Genomic DNA, 17,531 nt, shown 5'->3' with positions numbered 1-17,531 from the left:
ATTTTTTACTCATTGGGACATTTCACTAGCATATATTGTTGGCAGGTATCACTTCATATTATACCCCCACATTACTTAAAATTTGTCTTTAATTTCTCATTTTTATGAAAATACTGTTGATCCTGTTCTGCATTTGATTTGTATCATCCCACTGTCATAACTGACAAAAATACAGGTGAAGAAAAATATTAATTTAAAAAATGTTTTTAAAAAATATGCTGCAAAAGTAAGATGAAACAACAGAGTTCTAAAAAAAAAAATAACTGCATTTCTTTTTCTTACCTCAGGTCAGATTGGTCTTTCCCCCTTCTGCCACTTCCTGGTGCCAGATTCTTTTTGGGAGGCAATGTTTCTTGTCTTGACTGACAAGAGGTGCTGTCTCTGGTAGGATAAATTATCTTTGCTTTCTTTCTTTTTGTCTTTGATCTCTTATCCTTCACCCTCTTATTTTGTTGTCACTATTCTTTCTTCCCCTTGCCATGCTGTCCCTCTCCTACTTTCCTCCTTTGAGTGCTCTCGGGTGGGATTTTCAACAACCCCTTGGGAAGCTGTAGACCCTTGTTGAGTGCAAGTGCAATAGAAATTTAATGCCTGCCTCTGTAAGTCTCTTTGAAAAGCAAAGCTCCGGTGTTTCTTGGTGCGCAACTTGTCCTCACTTATTTCAGAAAAAAAGCTGTTGCTGGAAGGGTTTTAGGCAGCCAGATACAGAGACGGATTTATGTTTTGGTTTTGTTGGTTGTCTGATGTGATGAGGTGCCTTCAGTAGTAAAAGCTTTGCAAGGTTATGACTGATGTATTCTCTAATTATTTCTTGAGCAGAGTCATTGTTTACAAAACTCTTCAGTGACAGTTGACTCCTAGTGTAAATGCTATTTACGCTATTAGCTCATTGATACTAAAGCAGCCAGTATTCTTGACTGAAGGTGATTTCTAATGGCTCCTTCTATAAGATTATATTTGCTCTAAAAATTTGAAAGGATGAGGTGAAATCTATGTATAAACAGTGTAGAAATCAGCATAAATTAATGTGAAAGATAAAAATATCAATATTCATATTAGGGTTGTAATTTTGAACAAATTTCCAGACCAGTTTTCAGACCAACAGAGTTGCTTTCCGGATGCTTGATGGTATGGGAGGAACTTCACGGCAGCTTCTAGAAATAAACACTTGGGTGTGTGCCTAGAACATTAGAATAACTTAGCAGATGAACAGCGGCGTCCTGGAGGTGCCTGGTTGGAGAGCAGTGCTGTGGGCTGTTAAACTGGTGATACTCTGGGTACTTGATAGGTATCTCAAGTATCCTAGCTCCAGCAGCAATAGATCATACATGATTTTCAAGGTCACAAATGCATTAGTATGTAGTCACGTAAGGACCTCCTTTGTGATCATCGATAACTTCTGTCTTTATCTCCAAATAAATGATTCTGGTAAGAATCAACATTCAGTTTTACTGGAAATACATTTTTGCATGTTTACCTCTGTGTGTGTATGTGTGTGTATTAGTTGTGCATGCTCAGAAATTGTTGTTCACCTGGAATGAATTTTAAATTGCTGTGAGTTTTGATTGTAAGTCCTTGTCTGAAAGTAAGTTGGACTTTCTTTCATGATGGAATGAAATTAACTTTGAAGAAATCTGTGGTTTGGGCACAAAGTCTTCTCTGTGCTCAAGATACCATCACATCACTTCTACTCAACAAAGCAAATGTTTAAATTATTGCATATTTGCATATGCTTTTAATGTAGGCAGGAATGCTGAGATGGTGTTTAGTGTACAGCTGTTATGTGTATTTCAGCATGCAAGCTGAGGTGTGGGTTATCTCTGCAAGTGGAAAATATCTGTAGTGAGAAGCAGCTTATGATCCACTGATGAAGTGAGAGCAGCTTTACCAAGAGTAATAGTGCTGGAATGAGGGTCCTGGACTGACATACTTGTGCATCTGCAGCTTCCAAAGTTTCCTCTGTCTTTACTTCCTGAGAGTAAATAAGGCCACTAACTTCACCCCCTGAATTATTGGTGTTATACTTTTCACATGTCCAAAGTAGACTCTTTGAAAATAGTTGTGGAAAAGGAGGTAAGTTTGGGAAAGTGATTTCAAGGATGCCCTTGAAGAAAGACGTCTAAGCTTCACAAAACGGCAGAGAATTCAGAGTGTATGTATGTAATGTAATGACTAAGTGTGTAATGACTAAGCTTTTTTTTTAACCTAGATGTGCATAAGATAGCTCAGATGACTTTAATTCCATACCTGTTTCTTGCTATCATTTGTACTGTTCTGGTAAGATGAAGATGTCAGTAAGTGTAGTTTAATTTCTGACTGTGCAGATGAAAGTCAGTTATTTCTGCTGTTAACTATGATCTGTTGATTATATTAATTAGATACCTTGCAGGTTTAAGAAGATGGAGTAGAAACTGCAGAATGTCTTGACTCAGGAGTAGGTCAGACACATTTTCTAGCTCTCTTCTCCCTTGGTTATCGTCAATTTTAGAAAATTCCAAAGACAAACAAAAGCCCATTTCCCGTCCTGAATTCAGAAAGAATCGATACTTGTGATCTGCAGGTGTCTTTTCCAAGGTTGTTTGCCATAAGGCCTGTGAAATGCCAGGCAGGATCTGACAACATTAAGTATTCCTTATTTGTGATGAGCAGAGAAAGCAGCTTGAGATTTTGCTGTAGAAGAATGGCTTTGTAAATGAAGATGCACAAGTAAAGATAGGTTAGAATATAAACTTGTCTTTATAGTGTAGATAATTGAATAATTGACTGTTACTGGCCATATTTGTACTGGTAGAGCTTGCTACTAATAATGTGCTGTTGCAGATTGCTGTTTGATGTTTATTTAGAAGCAGAGAATCTGCAACTCAGCTAAACTCTCAATTTTAACTCATGTCATGTTAAAAAAAGGTATAAATGGAGGATATTAATATAAGTTTTGGGTTATCTCATAGTTTGTTAGAATATTATCCAGCTCTTAAGTATTGGAGCCAGTTACTGTGAGGTATTGTTCTTACTGTGGCTCAAAGCTCAGTTAATAATGTTAATGGGAAATTAAAGGAAAATGAACAGAAAGTGAAGGAATGGATTGTTGGGAATTGCATGCCAGAATACATTTATTTAGCCAAGACTGAAGAACATTCATAGTTGAATGAGGTGCAGGACTCCAGGCTCAAACCTTTAGAAGTACTGTAATGTATCTCTTCAGGGGATGTATTTCAAGTCATCTGCTGATGAACACTCTTGTCATGCTTGCATTAAATGTTGTGTTGAGCTTCTTCCGAACCTATTATTCCTTCCTTCTAAATGTCCTTCTTCAAAAATTATCACTTTCCAAGAAAGCAGACACCTTCTTAGTTTGTGCAATAGAGAATGGCATTAAACGTTCCTAATTAGTAAGATGACATTACCTGCATGTTCTTTCACAGTGCTGAGCGTTTGGAGATCTTGGTAATGAGTATCAAATTTGAAAGTCCACTCTGTAGTTTGTTCTAGTTAATTGAAAAACTCTAGAGAAGCTGCTGGACTCAGGAATATCTCAGAAATTAGAAGCTGCAAAGGAAATCTGATGGCCTATATTCAGGATTGAGCAAGCCTTAGGGTCAAAGAAGCTGAAACAAGTTGTGTGTAAATTGGGTCCTTTAGTTTTCCTCATGCAATAATTGTAGGCATCCGGTAATTGTACACAAGAAAAATGGACTCACTGTTGACTGTACCATAGGCTCTAAGTTACAGCATTTGGGTCTGTTGCTGAACTGAAAAATGCCTGCAAATTGAAAAACCCTTACAAACCTCTTAGCTGTAAAATATATTTTATATGTATGGCATTTCAAGTGCATTGGTATACCTCTTTGATCCTGAAAAAATTTATAGTTCTGATGAGCCATAAGCTTTGGGAAGGTAAGAAGTGCTGAGTTGCTGCTGAGTTTGACTGCTCTGCTTAAACATGTGTCAGTGAAGTAAGGTAGCTGCCAACTCTAGCACACACAGAAGAACCTGGAAGGAAAGTAGCTAATGTTTACTGTCTTGTGATAGCTGGTGGTGTTGCAACAGTCAGTAGAGAGCTCAGAAAATCTGTTAAAATAACAGCTGTCTTGCAGCTGTACCAGGACTATAGATGTCCTGTTTGCTGAACAGGCTGAAGATGTCTCTTCACCCATGCATCCCAGTGACATCACCTGGAAGTCTGTAAGGGAAATTGAAGAGATATCAGCCCTTCATACCCTACATTAGTTTACAGTTATGTGTAGACTGGGAGACTTGCTGTATTTGTGGTTGCATGTTAGACACATATAGAACTTTAGAATCCAACACAGTGTGCAGTCTTAAAAACCAGTGTACATGTTTAAAGAAGGTATTAATTGCAGAAGATAAAAGTTTGAGGATGAGTGATTTTGCTTGTCAGCATTTGAGAACTTGAAGAAGCTCAGCTGTTTAGTGAGTGAAAACCAACATTCTGTGTAGAATTCAAGCAGTGTCCAGGGGGCAGTGGAGAACAGAGCTTGTAAATTAGTCTGAAAATGTAAAGGAAAACCTTGTGCTTCCAAGAGGCAGATACTGAGGTAAAACAGTTAAAATACCTGTTGTATGTCCACCTTCCCCTGCTTCATTATCTAGGTTTTCCTCACTAGTACCTAGTACCTTTGTATTATAGATTTCTTTTCCCTAATAGATTGTTTAAAAGCTTTTCAATGGAGATCTGTCAGATTTATTTGTTACACTTAATTTTTTTTATCCTTAAAATACTGTTTCAAGCATTTTGTAGCTGTGGCATGGCAGCTGAGCCTGTAGTAAGGAGTGAGACATAAAAGGTGTTAGACCATTCCTCTCCTATTTTCTTAAAACATGAAGTGAGGTTTATCTGTTTTGATAAAATTCTGTATTACCAACACCTGGTTTATTTTGTGGTTCAGCAAATAAAGTCAAACATCTGAGTCTTGTTTAAGAAGATGAGCTAATTATGTTAAAAATACTTAAATACAGAAGACTTTTGAGCTGTGGTCTACAAATTAGTGATGGATTTTAGTGTTTAGTGATAGACTGGAAGCTCTTTAGAAAAATTATGTGGCATATTGTTTTCAAATAGAGTGGTTAGTAAATTATTCTTAAAAGTAATTTGGATACATATGAGATCATCAGGACTATCAGGGAAGCATTCCAGAACATAATACTTTGATTGTGTTTGGTTCTTTATGCATGTACAGTTTAAGGTGACAGTAAAAATGGAACTCCAGGTAATAAAGCTCAGTGAAACTTTCCTCATGAGAAGAACAAGGGGAAAGGTTATGTCAGGTAATGTTATGTCTGACAAATGGTTGTGTTGCCAATACAGGGAACATATGAACAACATATTAGGATCCCTGCTGAGAAGAGCTTGAGGATGTTGGTGAAGAAGAGGCTGGACATGATCTGAGAGCCCAGAAAGCCAGACGTGTCCTGGATTGTGTCCAAAGCGGTGTGGGCAGCAAGGGGAGGGAGGGGATTGTGCCCCTCTGCTTCCCTCTGGTGAGACCCTGCCTGGAAACCTGCATCCAGCTCTGGGGTCCCAGGGAGGACATGGAACTAACTGTTGGAGTGAGTTCAGAGGAGGCCACCAGGTTGCTTAGGTGGATGGAGCACCTCTGCTATGAGGAAAGGCTGAGAGAACTGGAATTGTTCAGCCTGGAAAAGAGAAAGCTTTAGGGGTACCCGAAATGTGGCCTTCCAGTACCTGAAGAGAGCCTGCAAGAAAGTTGGAGAGGGACTTTTTACACGGGAGAATGGTTTCAGACTGAAAGAGGATGGGTTTAGATTAGATGTTAAACAAAATTCTTTTGAATATGATGAGGCACTACAACAGGTCGCCCAGAGAAGCGGTGGATGCCCAATCCCTGGAATTGTTTAAGGCCAGTTTAAGATGGGGCTTGGAGCAACCTGGTTTAGGTGAAAGATGTCCCTGCCTGCAGCAGGGACGTTGGATCTAGGTGATCTTTAAGGTCTCTTCCTGCCCATACCATTCTGCAGTTGTTTGAATGAGGAAAGAAGTCTGCTGTGAAAAATTGGAAAGAAGAAGAGGGAGGAATGGGAACAGACTCAAAGCCTGATGGAAGTAGATGTGAATCATTTTTGCTTTAGGTTACTATATTTCCCACAGTGTGCTTCTGGTATAGCCTTCCTATCATAAGCAATTGTTGTTTCTGGAGACATGTCATCAACCAGAGAAGCAGTTCTATGTGATGGAGAGTGGGAAGAAAAGTTGCTAAGGCAGTCTGTTTATGTTCAGAATAAGAAAAATGCTTTGAGAAAGCCCAGGATAGAATATTTAAACTAGTTAAATGAATAAATTGTAGGATTTTAACCTGCTGTTTCCCCTCTGTGTTGTGTTCAGAGAGACTTAATTATTTTTACAAGGTACTACACCTCTTGTGGTGTTAAAGAAATATAAATTCCTTTTATGATAATGTGATGCCATTCAAAATTGTGATTCTGAAGGTAGTCTTTAAGTTCGAAGGTGTTTTTGTGCTCCTCTCTATGGCTTGAGTTGGTTGGGAGGAATCTAGGTGTGACTGCCTTGTATTAGGCATTACTGCTTTCTTTAATCATGAGAAGAACCACTTGCTTTTATTTCCCTCCCTCTTCCAACTGCTTTCTAGATGTGTTTTCATGACCTGAAAAGTGTGTATTTCCAGACTACTTGGTGCAAGTCTTTTAAGTCTGAGCTGTTACGAGACATGTAATCACAAAGCATTACTACTAAAGCTGGAGCACTTGCTGCATGCAGACTTCTTCTGTCTTTCACTTCCAGCTCTTGGTTTCCCAGCCAGTATTGCCTACTTTCTGCATTGTTACCTGCGATAAATTTTGCCTTTTCCCCATTCCACGGGGTGGGAAAAGGTTGCCATGTTAGCCTATTTGGATGATGTTTAAAAGGATCAGGAGTGAGTTTAATAGTGCAAAAGTAGGTAATGTCTGTGAGCTGTGTCCAAAGTGTACCTAAATAGTTAATTTTGGCTAAGCTTCTCTTAGCCTCTACCTGGTGTTGTGGTTTTTTTTTTTTTCCTTATCTGCCTGGAACAGTGGCTCATAGAAAAAGCATTTTTCAAGTATGTATACTTTTCTCTGTTCAACTGGTCTGTATTACTTAGTTGTCTCCCAAGCCTGATGGGACATGTGTCTTACTCTCCTTGTGTGTTTTTCCCTTTTTATGCCACTCTTCCTAAATAACAGCAATCCAAAATGCACAAAGGTTTATTTTTGGAGAACACTGTATCTTAATTTTTTCGGGGACTACAGAGAAGTACCAGTTCTTTTTTAAATTTATTTTTAGGATTTTAATTTTCTTCATGTATCTTACACCTATAAAACTCATTTGTGTGTGTTATACTTTCTCTTGCCCCAATTCTCTTTTAGCTGGTGCTTGCCTGAGTAGTGTATTTCTGCTGTCTCATCCTGAAACAAACTCAGGAACATGGTCATGTCATATTGAGTAAGAAAGTTTGCCATTGATTTTACTAGATAGAGGATGTAGCTTAGTATTTTTACTGTTATTTTCTTGCTCTGGAGCTGTTGATAACTTTCTCAGTGTAAGTATTTTTCTGTTAATAGAGTTCACATGCTGTTAGCCATCTTCCAGATTAACAGAGTTGTTAAATGAAATCATATCTGGTGCCAGTTCCTTTGCTGCCACACTACAAACTTCCTGTGCTCTACTGCAATCTGTTTATTTTTAATGTATTTACAATACTTCAGCAGGTTTTTGTTGGGATGGGTTTGATGGCCAAATTAAATTGTATTGATTGGCTTGACCAGAAATCCTCCATGATTCCTTCATAGAGTTGGGCATGTTTTGCAAGTGCTTAATAATCACTTGCTCCTGATACCCAAGATGACTGAAATTGTTGTATGTGTAACTTCCACAGCTTGGGATGTAAAAGCAAAAATGGAAAAATTTCTTTTTGCAGCAGGCTGGCTGATGTTCATGGATCAAGGCTGAAACTTGATGGGCTTGCTGTACTGTTCAATTCTTGTTTTTATACCAGGGAAATAGTTGTCCCCCTGTCCTGAGCACTGCCGAGACCATGACTCGAGTACTGTGTTCCTTTGTCTTTTCACTTTAAAAAGGACATTGAGGTGCTGGCATGTGTTGAGAGGAGGGCAACAAGGCTTCGTCCAGAAAAACGGAATAGCTGAAGGAGCTGGGTTTGTTTAGTCTTGAGGAGGCTCAGGGGGAACCTCGTCACTCTCTACAAGTACCTGAAAGGATGTTGTAGTGAGATGGAGGTCTGTTTCTTCCAACATGCATGCAGTGAGAGGACAAGAGGAAATGGCCTGCTGGCCTGCTGCTCAGACAGGGAAGATTGTGGATTAGATATCAGAAAAAGAAAAAAAAAAAAAGATAGTCAAGAATTAGAATTGTTTGCCCAGGGGGGTAGGGGAGCCAGGTATCCAAGATGCATCTGGATCTGGTGCTGGGTGATGTGGTTTAGTTGTTATGGGATTACAGTGGTATTGCTGGGTGGACACTTGGATTTAGTGACTGTAAAGGTCTTTTTCAAGACCTGATGATTCTGTGATTTTAAGTATCAGGCACTATGCAAGTGGGCTTCATGAAGATTGTTGAAAACAGAGAGGTGAGCAGATTCAGGTGTCTGTTGCTACTCCAGAGAGGGAGAAGGAGTGAAGAAAACAAAAGCCTTTTGTAGGCCCACTTCCCTCCCTTTCCTCCTCCCTTTTTTTTCCATTTCCAAGTCAACAACACCTCTGCCTGCAACTTTGGTTGTAGTAGTTCTTTTTAGTCTGGTTGCTTCTTCCACTTTGCTGTAAGATACTGCATGTCCAGCCATGTTGCACACAGGCTATGTGAGGGAATGGAGAGTTTTTTATTATTTCAGGGGTATGGTATGTGAATTTTCTATTCAGTACTTGTAGCTGCAGTGGTGATGAGGTAGTTTCTATGTTGTAGGTGTCTTTAATGTTTATTTTCACAGTTTGCTTTAGTAAACATGAGGAAAAGTAAACAAAAATGAATGTTCTATTTGGTTGATTTTTCTGGTGAACTGCTCCCAGAAACAGTAGAAGTTCTTAGAATTTGACCTCTCAAACCAGGCAGTAGTCTGCAGTGAGAAATGAATCTATTAAAGTAAGAAATAGTTGGCATTTCTTTTTTATTAAGTATAAAATGGCATATATTTTCCTTTCTTCAGTCTTGGAAACATTTAAATGAGATGATTAAGTAGAATATCTTAAGGTTTGGACTTGATGTGTATCATGTAGACTACAGATGAGATAGTTAATGTCAAGCAAATTTATTTAAAACTGAACAAACCCAGAGTAATCCTTTAAAAGGACAATTTACCCTAAAACACATCAGATACATTTTAAAAGTAGTGTTACATATGATCTGAATATATAAATACAATGCAGTATACAGGTTGCAGACTTTTGTACCACAAAAGAGGCAGCACAACTTTTTAATTTTCACTTGCATGCTTAAGTTGGGGCTTTTAAAAGGTAGAAGCCTTAATGTTTGTCTAGTCCCTTGAAACTGAGTGGTACTCTTCCATGTAATACTTTTAGTCTTTAGAAGGGTGAACCCTTTCAGTACCATATGTGAGTTAGGAAGAAATTCTTAAGTAGCTGGCATTTTCTTTCTGGAGAAGAAACCACTAATTGCCTAATTTTGTATTTGTGTTGTACATTAAAGAAATGCAGTTATTCTCACTCTGACCACTGATGAACAAAAAACAGTACCTGAATTCGGAAGGTTGGGTTTTGGACATTCAGCTGCTGACAGGAATGATAAATGCTGATAACTACCCATTAAACTAGTGTCTTCTAGTGTATTGCTAAGAGAAAGGAATTTAATTCTCAGAAGAGAAGAATGACTAAATATTCTTATCTGGAGCTAATTGTTGCTTTCATGGTTTGAATACTGCAGATGCTGGCTTTATATGTGTTTAAAATGTTGCCTAATGACTGCTATTTTCTTGGAAATTTCTAAAAAGTTAACAATACATTCAAAATATTGATAAAAATTCAAGGCCTCATGTTAAAGCTGGAACTTATTTCAGTATCTCTATATTATTCGTCTTTGACCATATGCTCTTTACAAGAAAAAAGTGCTGAGTTTTTTACAATTTCTCGAGTAATTTTTAGTCTGGGTCTGATTATTGGGCTTTAAATATCATTGTTACTATTTTGACTGCCCTTAGTTCTCAAGGATACTAAGAAGGGGAGAAAACCTTTGCTTTTTTTACAAATGTGTGTCTGTCCAAGGCAGTAGTGGCTTGGGACATTACAAACACTTTCACTGATGTTACCTTATAGCTTGCTTGTAATTGTAAATACAAATTGATCCTGGTGTGTATAGTATTTGAATGATACGTTATTCTCTCCGTTAGGAATTCAGATGTGCTCTCTTTGGTTTATCTATTAAACCCAGGACCAATTACATTCATTTTAGTTAATTTCTAGCAAAACTAGCTTAGTGTCATAAGATCAAAGTATGTTTGGCTGTCAGGATTAAAATATGAAATGTGTTGGGAAATAACTGGGTTTTGACCTTTTTTTTTTTTTTTCCTAGAGTCACTCAGCAAACCATTCAACATGTAAAATGCTGAAGTAATTGACCCGGATGAAAAGAAAATGTTGGCTTCATATAAATGTAGTAAGATTTCTGTAGTGAAGGGGTAGAATGTACTTTATTGATGGGACTGTTCAGTATGTCCTGATTCATTTCACTCAGAGTAAAGCTAGAGAGACTGAGAGTTGATATTGCAAGGGAATACTTTTGAAGAAATTTTATGAATCTGATGTTTGATAGTTAAAGGTGACCCAAAGTTCCTTACGGTTTTAGGACAATGCTGTCCTCTGCTGGAACACTGTTGCATTAAAAGAGGATTTTGCACTGATCAGAAAGGTTTTAATTAGATATGATCTGTTATACAGTTTATGTTGGTACTTGTATAGCAGTAACAAAGCAGAACAAAATTTGAGGATGCCTCCAATATCATGTATGATGTAATGTAATCTGTAACTAAAATGGATATTTCTTACTCTTACCATTCCAAGCCCATATTTTCCATAAGGTGAATCAGAAGTTCTCACTGAACAGCAGGTTTTTTGGAGTTAATGTGATTTCATTCTGTGAGTCTTTTAGAAGTCAGTAGTAACGGTTCTTGCAAGTCAGAAGTGTATCTAATTACTTGTCACAGAGTATTCATGCTTTTCCTTAGGCTGGTTCTGTGCTTTTGTTCCCTGCTTTAAAGTGAACTTCTCTAGAATGTGGGGATTTTTTTTCACAAGACCCATGATTAATGTGGATGCATCCTGTTTAATCTGACAGTCTTGAATCTGTTACATACCTTGGAAATGTAAGGTAAATGCAGGGAAATGTTGGATAGACCCATACTGAAAGACATGCTGTGCTAAATAAAATGTTATCTTTGGGGGTTTGAGGCAGAATGAACTTTTGGAATTTAGGTTGATATAAAGATAAAAGATTAAAATCAGAAGCTTTTGTTATAGTAGAAAGAATAAGGTGGGAGGAAATTATTTGGTTATTTCAGTTTCTAGATCACATGTTGGGTAGGTAGTCAAGAGTTTGGCAGCCAAGTAATAGGCTTGAAAAGGAACAGGAAGAACTGTCAGGCCTGACTTTGCTCAGACTGTTATATAAAGGGAAAAATAAGTAATATAATTTCTGGAAAAAAGATCCTGCTGGATTCAAGAGGAGGTCTGGGGATTTAACCACATATTTAACTTCAGAATTTAAATTTCATAATTTTCCTGTTTGCAGTTTTCATTGTCTGCTACAGATAAGGATATAAGCAAAACCTGGTACATCCCTTGCTGCCAGCCTGTTCCTCAGAGCAGAGGATGTGGTGATTGTTGTAAAATACCAACTTGGAGAGATGTAGAAAGAACACTGTCTCTAGAACATTGCTATTCTCTTGGTCTGACTTCACCAGCCATAGGGATGTGTTATGCTAAAATTAGTTTTTCTCTTTGAAGCAGATCGTGGATAATAATTCTAAAAATTGATTATAAGTAACAAAGTTCGTCTGTTGTTTGAAGACCTGTTAGATTCTCACTAGAAATGTTCCAAAGTTTTAAATACAAACATTGTTGTGGTTTATGTTTATGGCTGAATTTCCCTGAAGTTAGTATCACATCATATATGGAGATTGCAGTTTGGAATAATGTGGAGAAGTGTGGTATTCACATTCTCTGAAGAGAGAGACATAATTCTCTCTCCCAGGATTTTTCTTGGGGAAGGCAGTGAGAAGCACAGAGAAGAGAAAACAATTCTTATCTCTACTTGCTGTTCCTGTTGTTTGGCACATGTGGAATGTGTTATGGAGATTGTTTACTGAAAGTGATTTGTTAATTGGACTCTGGTGATGGTTGTTTGTATTGATTGGCCAATTAGGTCAAAGCTGTGTCATGACTGTCTGGTAAGGGTCATGGGTTTTTGTTTAGTGTCTCTTTATTATAGTTATAGTATTAATGTAATATAGTATAGCTTAATAAAGCATTTGTTCAGCCTTCTGAAGTCATGGAATCAGAGCACATTATTCCCTACATTGGGGTCATTCTGCATCGATAGTGAAGCATTGATGTGAAGAAAACCTGTAAATGAGAGTTTCTTAAAAATGTCTGTCTTCAGGTAGGAATGATGTAAATGTTTGAGAGAACACATGACAGGAGTTTGCTGCAAAGAGGCTTACATCTGCTTTAAATCAGTTGTTCCAAGCTTAAATGAAAAGAGTTGGAAAAATGCTACTTTCAGGAGAAGGATGGGTTAGTACATCAGTTGGAAAGCTGTTAGTGTCTAAAATAGACTCTAGGTTAAACTAGTCTGCTTATTTCAGTGGGATGTCTAACCTGCTGATTGACTGTTTTCTAGAAAGTTTAGTAGGCAACAAAGAGACTCACAGTGCTGCCAGTAGCTGCTAAGTGTTGTGTGTACAGCATCCATTGTTGGGGAGATCTGCGTGCTGCATAGGTAGAATTTTGTGGGTCTGTGTGGAAGGAAAAAAGCAAACAAACCAACTGAAGCACTGAAATTCAAACTACACATTTAGCAAGCAAGTGCTCTCAGAAACTAGCCTGCTGTCAGTGTCCAAATCATCTGATTGTTAAAAATTCTTCAGAGTTGATGGATGAAACTTCAGGGAAAATAAAGTGAAGTGAGAAGGGCCTTTTTTTTTCTTTTTTAACCCAACCAGACCAACTTTGAAGATGGTAACATGCCATCCTCAAAACATAGTTCAGCTATTAACAAAGATTCTGGAGATAGTTTGTTCTAATATGCTATTCATATAGAGTGATGCTTGCAGAATATATAAGCAGTGAGTTGAATACAAAATATGTTCAGTATTCACATAAGCACCATGCTTAGACATTAGAAGCTATTAGTGCATTAAGCTGTCCTGGTAAGTGGAGAAACTAAAGGCAGAAGTATTAAAATAATTTTACTCACTGCTCCTCTGAATGTAATGATGCAATTGTTTGAACAAGTTGGGGAGATTCAAAGGAAATTGCTTATTAATGTGTTTTTTAATTACTTGTGGTAAAGCTTGTATTAGATGCTAGCGAATGGAGTAGTAAAAACAAATGCAAAAAATATTCTGTAACTTGTACCAGTCCTCTGACAACTAAGCTTAAAAAAAAACCAACTAGAGATACGGCTAATATGACTCTTTTGTTCTGGCATTTTGCTCTAAAATTGTTTGTGCTTTTGCCAAACTGTGAAGAAATCCTAAGTGATGCTAAAAGAAGGTTTTGATCCAAATCCTGCCTTGTTTGTACGCAGTAGTTTCTTTTGTGAAGGCCTTTAATTTGCTACTGCAGTTGAAAGACATTTGTGTTAGCCTTTGCAGGTTACAAGATGATGCCACTTCTGCACTTAACCAGGCAATCCAGAGAGAAGTGAAACCATACAGAGAAAAATGAAAATTTCTTGAAGCTATGAAACCTTTCTCAGATACACACACAAGTGTGACAACTTTACATTGCAAAGAATGAGTTTAAGGAAGAAACAGAATGGAGAGGACTGATGCAGGCTAAATTAAAAAAACGTGGGAAAAGGTCCTAATTTCTACACCACATGAAATGTCTGGCTGTAATGTTATTCAGAATTAAAATATTAGGAAGTGTTGAATTAAAGGCTAAAAAACTGGTACGTTTTTGGTAGTGGTTGATTTGGTTGTTATTTTTCTTTCCTCTCGGTCAGCCATTGTACAATTTAGCTTTTAAAGGGGCACAATACCTGACTGAACAGTCAAAATGCCACTTGATACTACAAGGTAAAGGTGTCTGTAGGAAGATGCAGCCAAAGAGCTTTTATAACTTAACCTGTTATTCTTTCAGGTGCTTGAATGTGCTTTACTTCAAGAATCCAAGATATTAATTTTGGGAGAATAGTGTCTTTTAAAGATACAAATGCATTTTAAAATTTGAGTCTGTGTCAGCTGCACATGTCAGACATGGTTGGCTTGTATTAGTTATTGAGAGGTAATAGCAACAAAACTTCCTCATAAAAAAAGTGCATTTGTTGCTGTATTAAAGCAGTTTTATTTGTTTACAGGTGTCAGCTGTGATGCATGTTTAAAAGGAAATTTTCGAGGTCGCCGGTACAAGTGTTTAATTTGCTACGATTACGATCTATGTGCAACTTGTTATGAAAGTGGTGCAACGACAACAAGGCATACAACTGACCATCCAATGCAGTGCATACTAACAAGAGTAGATTTTGGTAAGTGATCATTTTAAACTCCAGGATTTTGTTGCTGTATTGTGTCCACAAACATAATGCTGATTTTCATGTTTCTAATTATTAATCACTTCCCCCGTTAGTGCGCTAAAAATAACGGCTAAGTTCTTAAGTTCTAATAGACAGGCATGTTTTCTTTGATAGAAGAGCTACTTTTTTTTTAACTGCTGCATATATATTTCTGATTTTGTCATTTTGGTCTGATTACAGCAGACTATCAGGCTAATAAATACACTTTTTATCAGTGACTACTGTTAAAAGTGCCACAATCTACAAGCAGAAAAAAAATCCTGGTGAGATTTTGTAGGAAGGTGGTTCATTTGTGATTTTTGTGAGACTGTAAGTGTTGGAAAGGTAGTGATGGGCTGCAATGAGTATGAGAGATTAGTGGTAAGGACTAGAATGTAGTCTTTTTGAAATTCCTTTGTAGATCTCCTAATCCAAGAGTTATTTCTAACTGTAAAGCTTTGTCAGTATTTAAAATAAATAATAATTGTTCTTGTGACTTTGAGAAATGACCACTCAATTAAAAAATTTCAAAGGTTTATTAAACCTTAACAAAATACAACAAAGGACTGAATAAGGAAGAAGAACAGTGCAAGGATCATGGAACTAAACTGCTGTGTGCTCACCCACAAAATGGCTGCTCCTAGCCCCTCCCAAAGTCTGTCAGTCAACACTTCTTCACCATCTCTTGGTGGAGACTACTTTCTTGCAACTTGATTGGAGGTCAGGTGTTGTCCTGCCACACCCCCCTACCAACAGGCTTTTCCCTTTTCCAGCTGCCCCATGCAAGGGGCACATGTGCACACCTTCTCTCCACACGTCCTGGACAACCCAGGCTGTGTGGCGGCAACGACACAGAGGGGGGAAAGGGGACCCATGGGGAGAGCAGTGGACATCTAAACAACAAACCACAATAACATAACCATACATCAATCAAACTTCTCTTAACATACATGCAATATCCATCCCCTAACTACAAGAACCAATTATCATATTACCTATCAGTAAAATGTCCTATCCAGTTTATTGTTTCTGTTGCATCAAAGTTGAAATAGATTGTAACTTGTGCGAAATGATTTTGTGACAATCTGCTCTGTGATGTTGCTGATGCTGGACATGTATTTCCTTTTAATATCAAACACATGGGACAAGCATTTCAGTATTTTTCCTTTTTGCTTGCAGCTGTAATCTTCAATTTTTGAATCCTTTAAATATGATGTTTTCTCAAAAGCTAAAGTCTTAACTTCTTTACTTTTTTGATTAGAACAGAGGTAAAATTTATACTTTATTGGTCTAAAGTTTTGAGAATAGCTATGTATAGAAACATGCAGTTTCTTAAAACAACCTTTATATGAAGCTGTCTTCAATTTTCTTTTAATTCTCAGGGCTTCTCTTGTCCTGAGACTGCCTGGTCATGACTTCAGAAATCCAGATCATGGGAGTTGGTAGTTCGAAAGCAAATAATTTATTGCATTATCAAAAATATATGCCCCTATTTTGACTTAAATGTTTCTCGTCCGGCTTTTCTGTTTTCTTCTGTGTACAGTATTAGCAATTGAGGTCACTGTTTCAAATGCACAATTGAAACTTCTTAACCTGTTAACGGCAGTTATTTTTGGATATTAGACATGGGCTAAAGGTACAGCATTGCTGTAAGTACTAAATGCCAATCACAAGGGTAAGAGGACTGAAACATACTAACATTAAATGTCACAGATTTAAATGTGCTGCAATGAGAGCTTGTTCCAAACTATACTTTTTTTCAGAAAATGCCTATTGGAAACTGAGAATGACTAAGAATTATGTTTTGTTTATTGCAACTTGAGTAGTCTTGGATAAATGTACCTTTGGCTTAATGCCTTCTATGTGTGTGTGTTGAAGAGACACAGATGGGTTATTTTTTACTATTTAAGTATGCATAAAGAAGGTTCACAGTGGAGTATTGCGATAGGTAATAGCATTTGAAGGGCAACTTGTCTTTTGCTTGGTGTTTATGCTATTTATTCTCTAAATGAGAATAAGAAAACAAGGTCTATAAATTTCATATGACTAGATATCCAAGCATTGCTCCCACAGAACTAGTATCAGGAAAGAAAATACTGCAGCTCAGCTCTACAATGAGACTTCTGGTTTGATTAACTCTGCAGAACAATTAATATCACCAAACTGTGAGCCACAGCAAAGTCTGATGGTATAGAATTACTGACCTTGTAAGCTTATAGAATGGAGAATGAATTGGAAAAATTGATAAACAGAATATTCCTTAGAGTTCAGAAAGATCTGTGACATCATTCTTAAAATATTTTGATTTTAGAGTTCTAGAATACTCTAGATTTATAGTAGAATACACCTAAAGGCGTGTACATCATAGTATTGTACAGATGCTTAAAGAAGCTGGTGACTTTTCAAAGGGCCTTGTGTGGCCAAGGAGTTCACGTGACTTTGAGGAACATGCAAAAAATTAGGCTCTAAGAAATATTAAATTTATTTAGAAAATCAGTAATAAATGGTAGAAGTAGTCCAAAATTACCTGATTTGAGGTTGTTATGATAGTTGTATTAGTGGATATTAAAAATCACCAAGGTTAGATATTAGTGTCTGAGAAGAAAATAATCTCAAGGGTAGAATTGGCAACTAAGTGGTTTATTCCCAGCCAGCAGCCAAGCCCCACATAGCTACTTGCTCATTCTCCACCAGCAGGATCAGGGAGAGAATTGGAAGAATAAAAGCTGAAAAGTCTTGTCTTGAGACAAACAATTTAATAGGGAAAGCAAAA

General features: G+C 37.3%; 1 protein-coding gene across 1 annotated transcript in view; it reads left to right on the top strand.

The window, feature by feature from the left end:
* Positions 1 to 17,531, top strand: part of KCMF1 (potassium channel modulatory factor 1) — a 47,774-nt gene that overhangs the window by 8,898 nt on the left and 21,345 nt on the right. The window contains 1 exon segment of the mRNA XM_038124100.1: positions 14,564 to 14,731. Within this exon segment, the coding sequence (XP_037980028.1) occupies positions 14,564 to 14,731 (168 nt within the window).

Source organism: Motacilla alba, chromosome Z (assembly GCF_015832195.1).
Source record: "Motacilla alba alba isolate MOTALB_02 chromosome Z, Motacilla_alba_V1.0_pri, whole genome shotgun sequence".
In the NCBI taxonomy this organism is placed as follows: Eukaryota; Metazoa; Chordata; class Aves; order Passeriformes; family Motacillidae; genus Motacilla; species Motacilla alba.
Note: the sequence above shows the minus strand (reverse complement) of the source record. Positions and strands in the feature narration are given on the sequence as shown.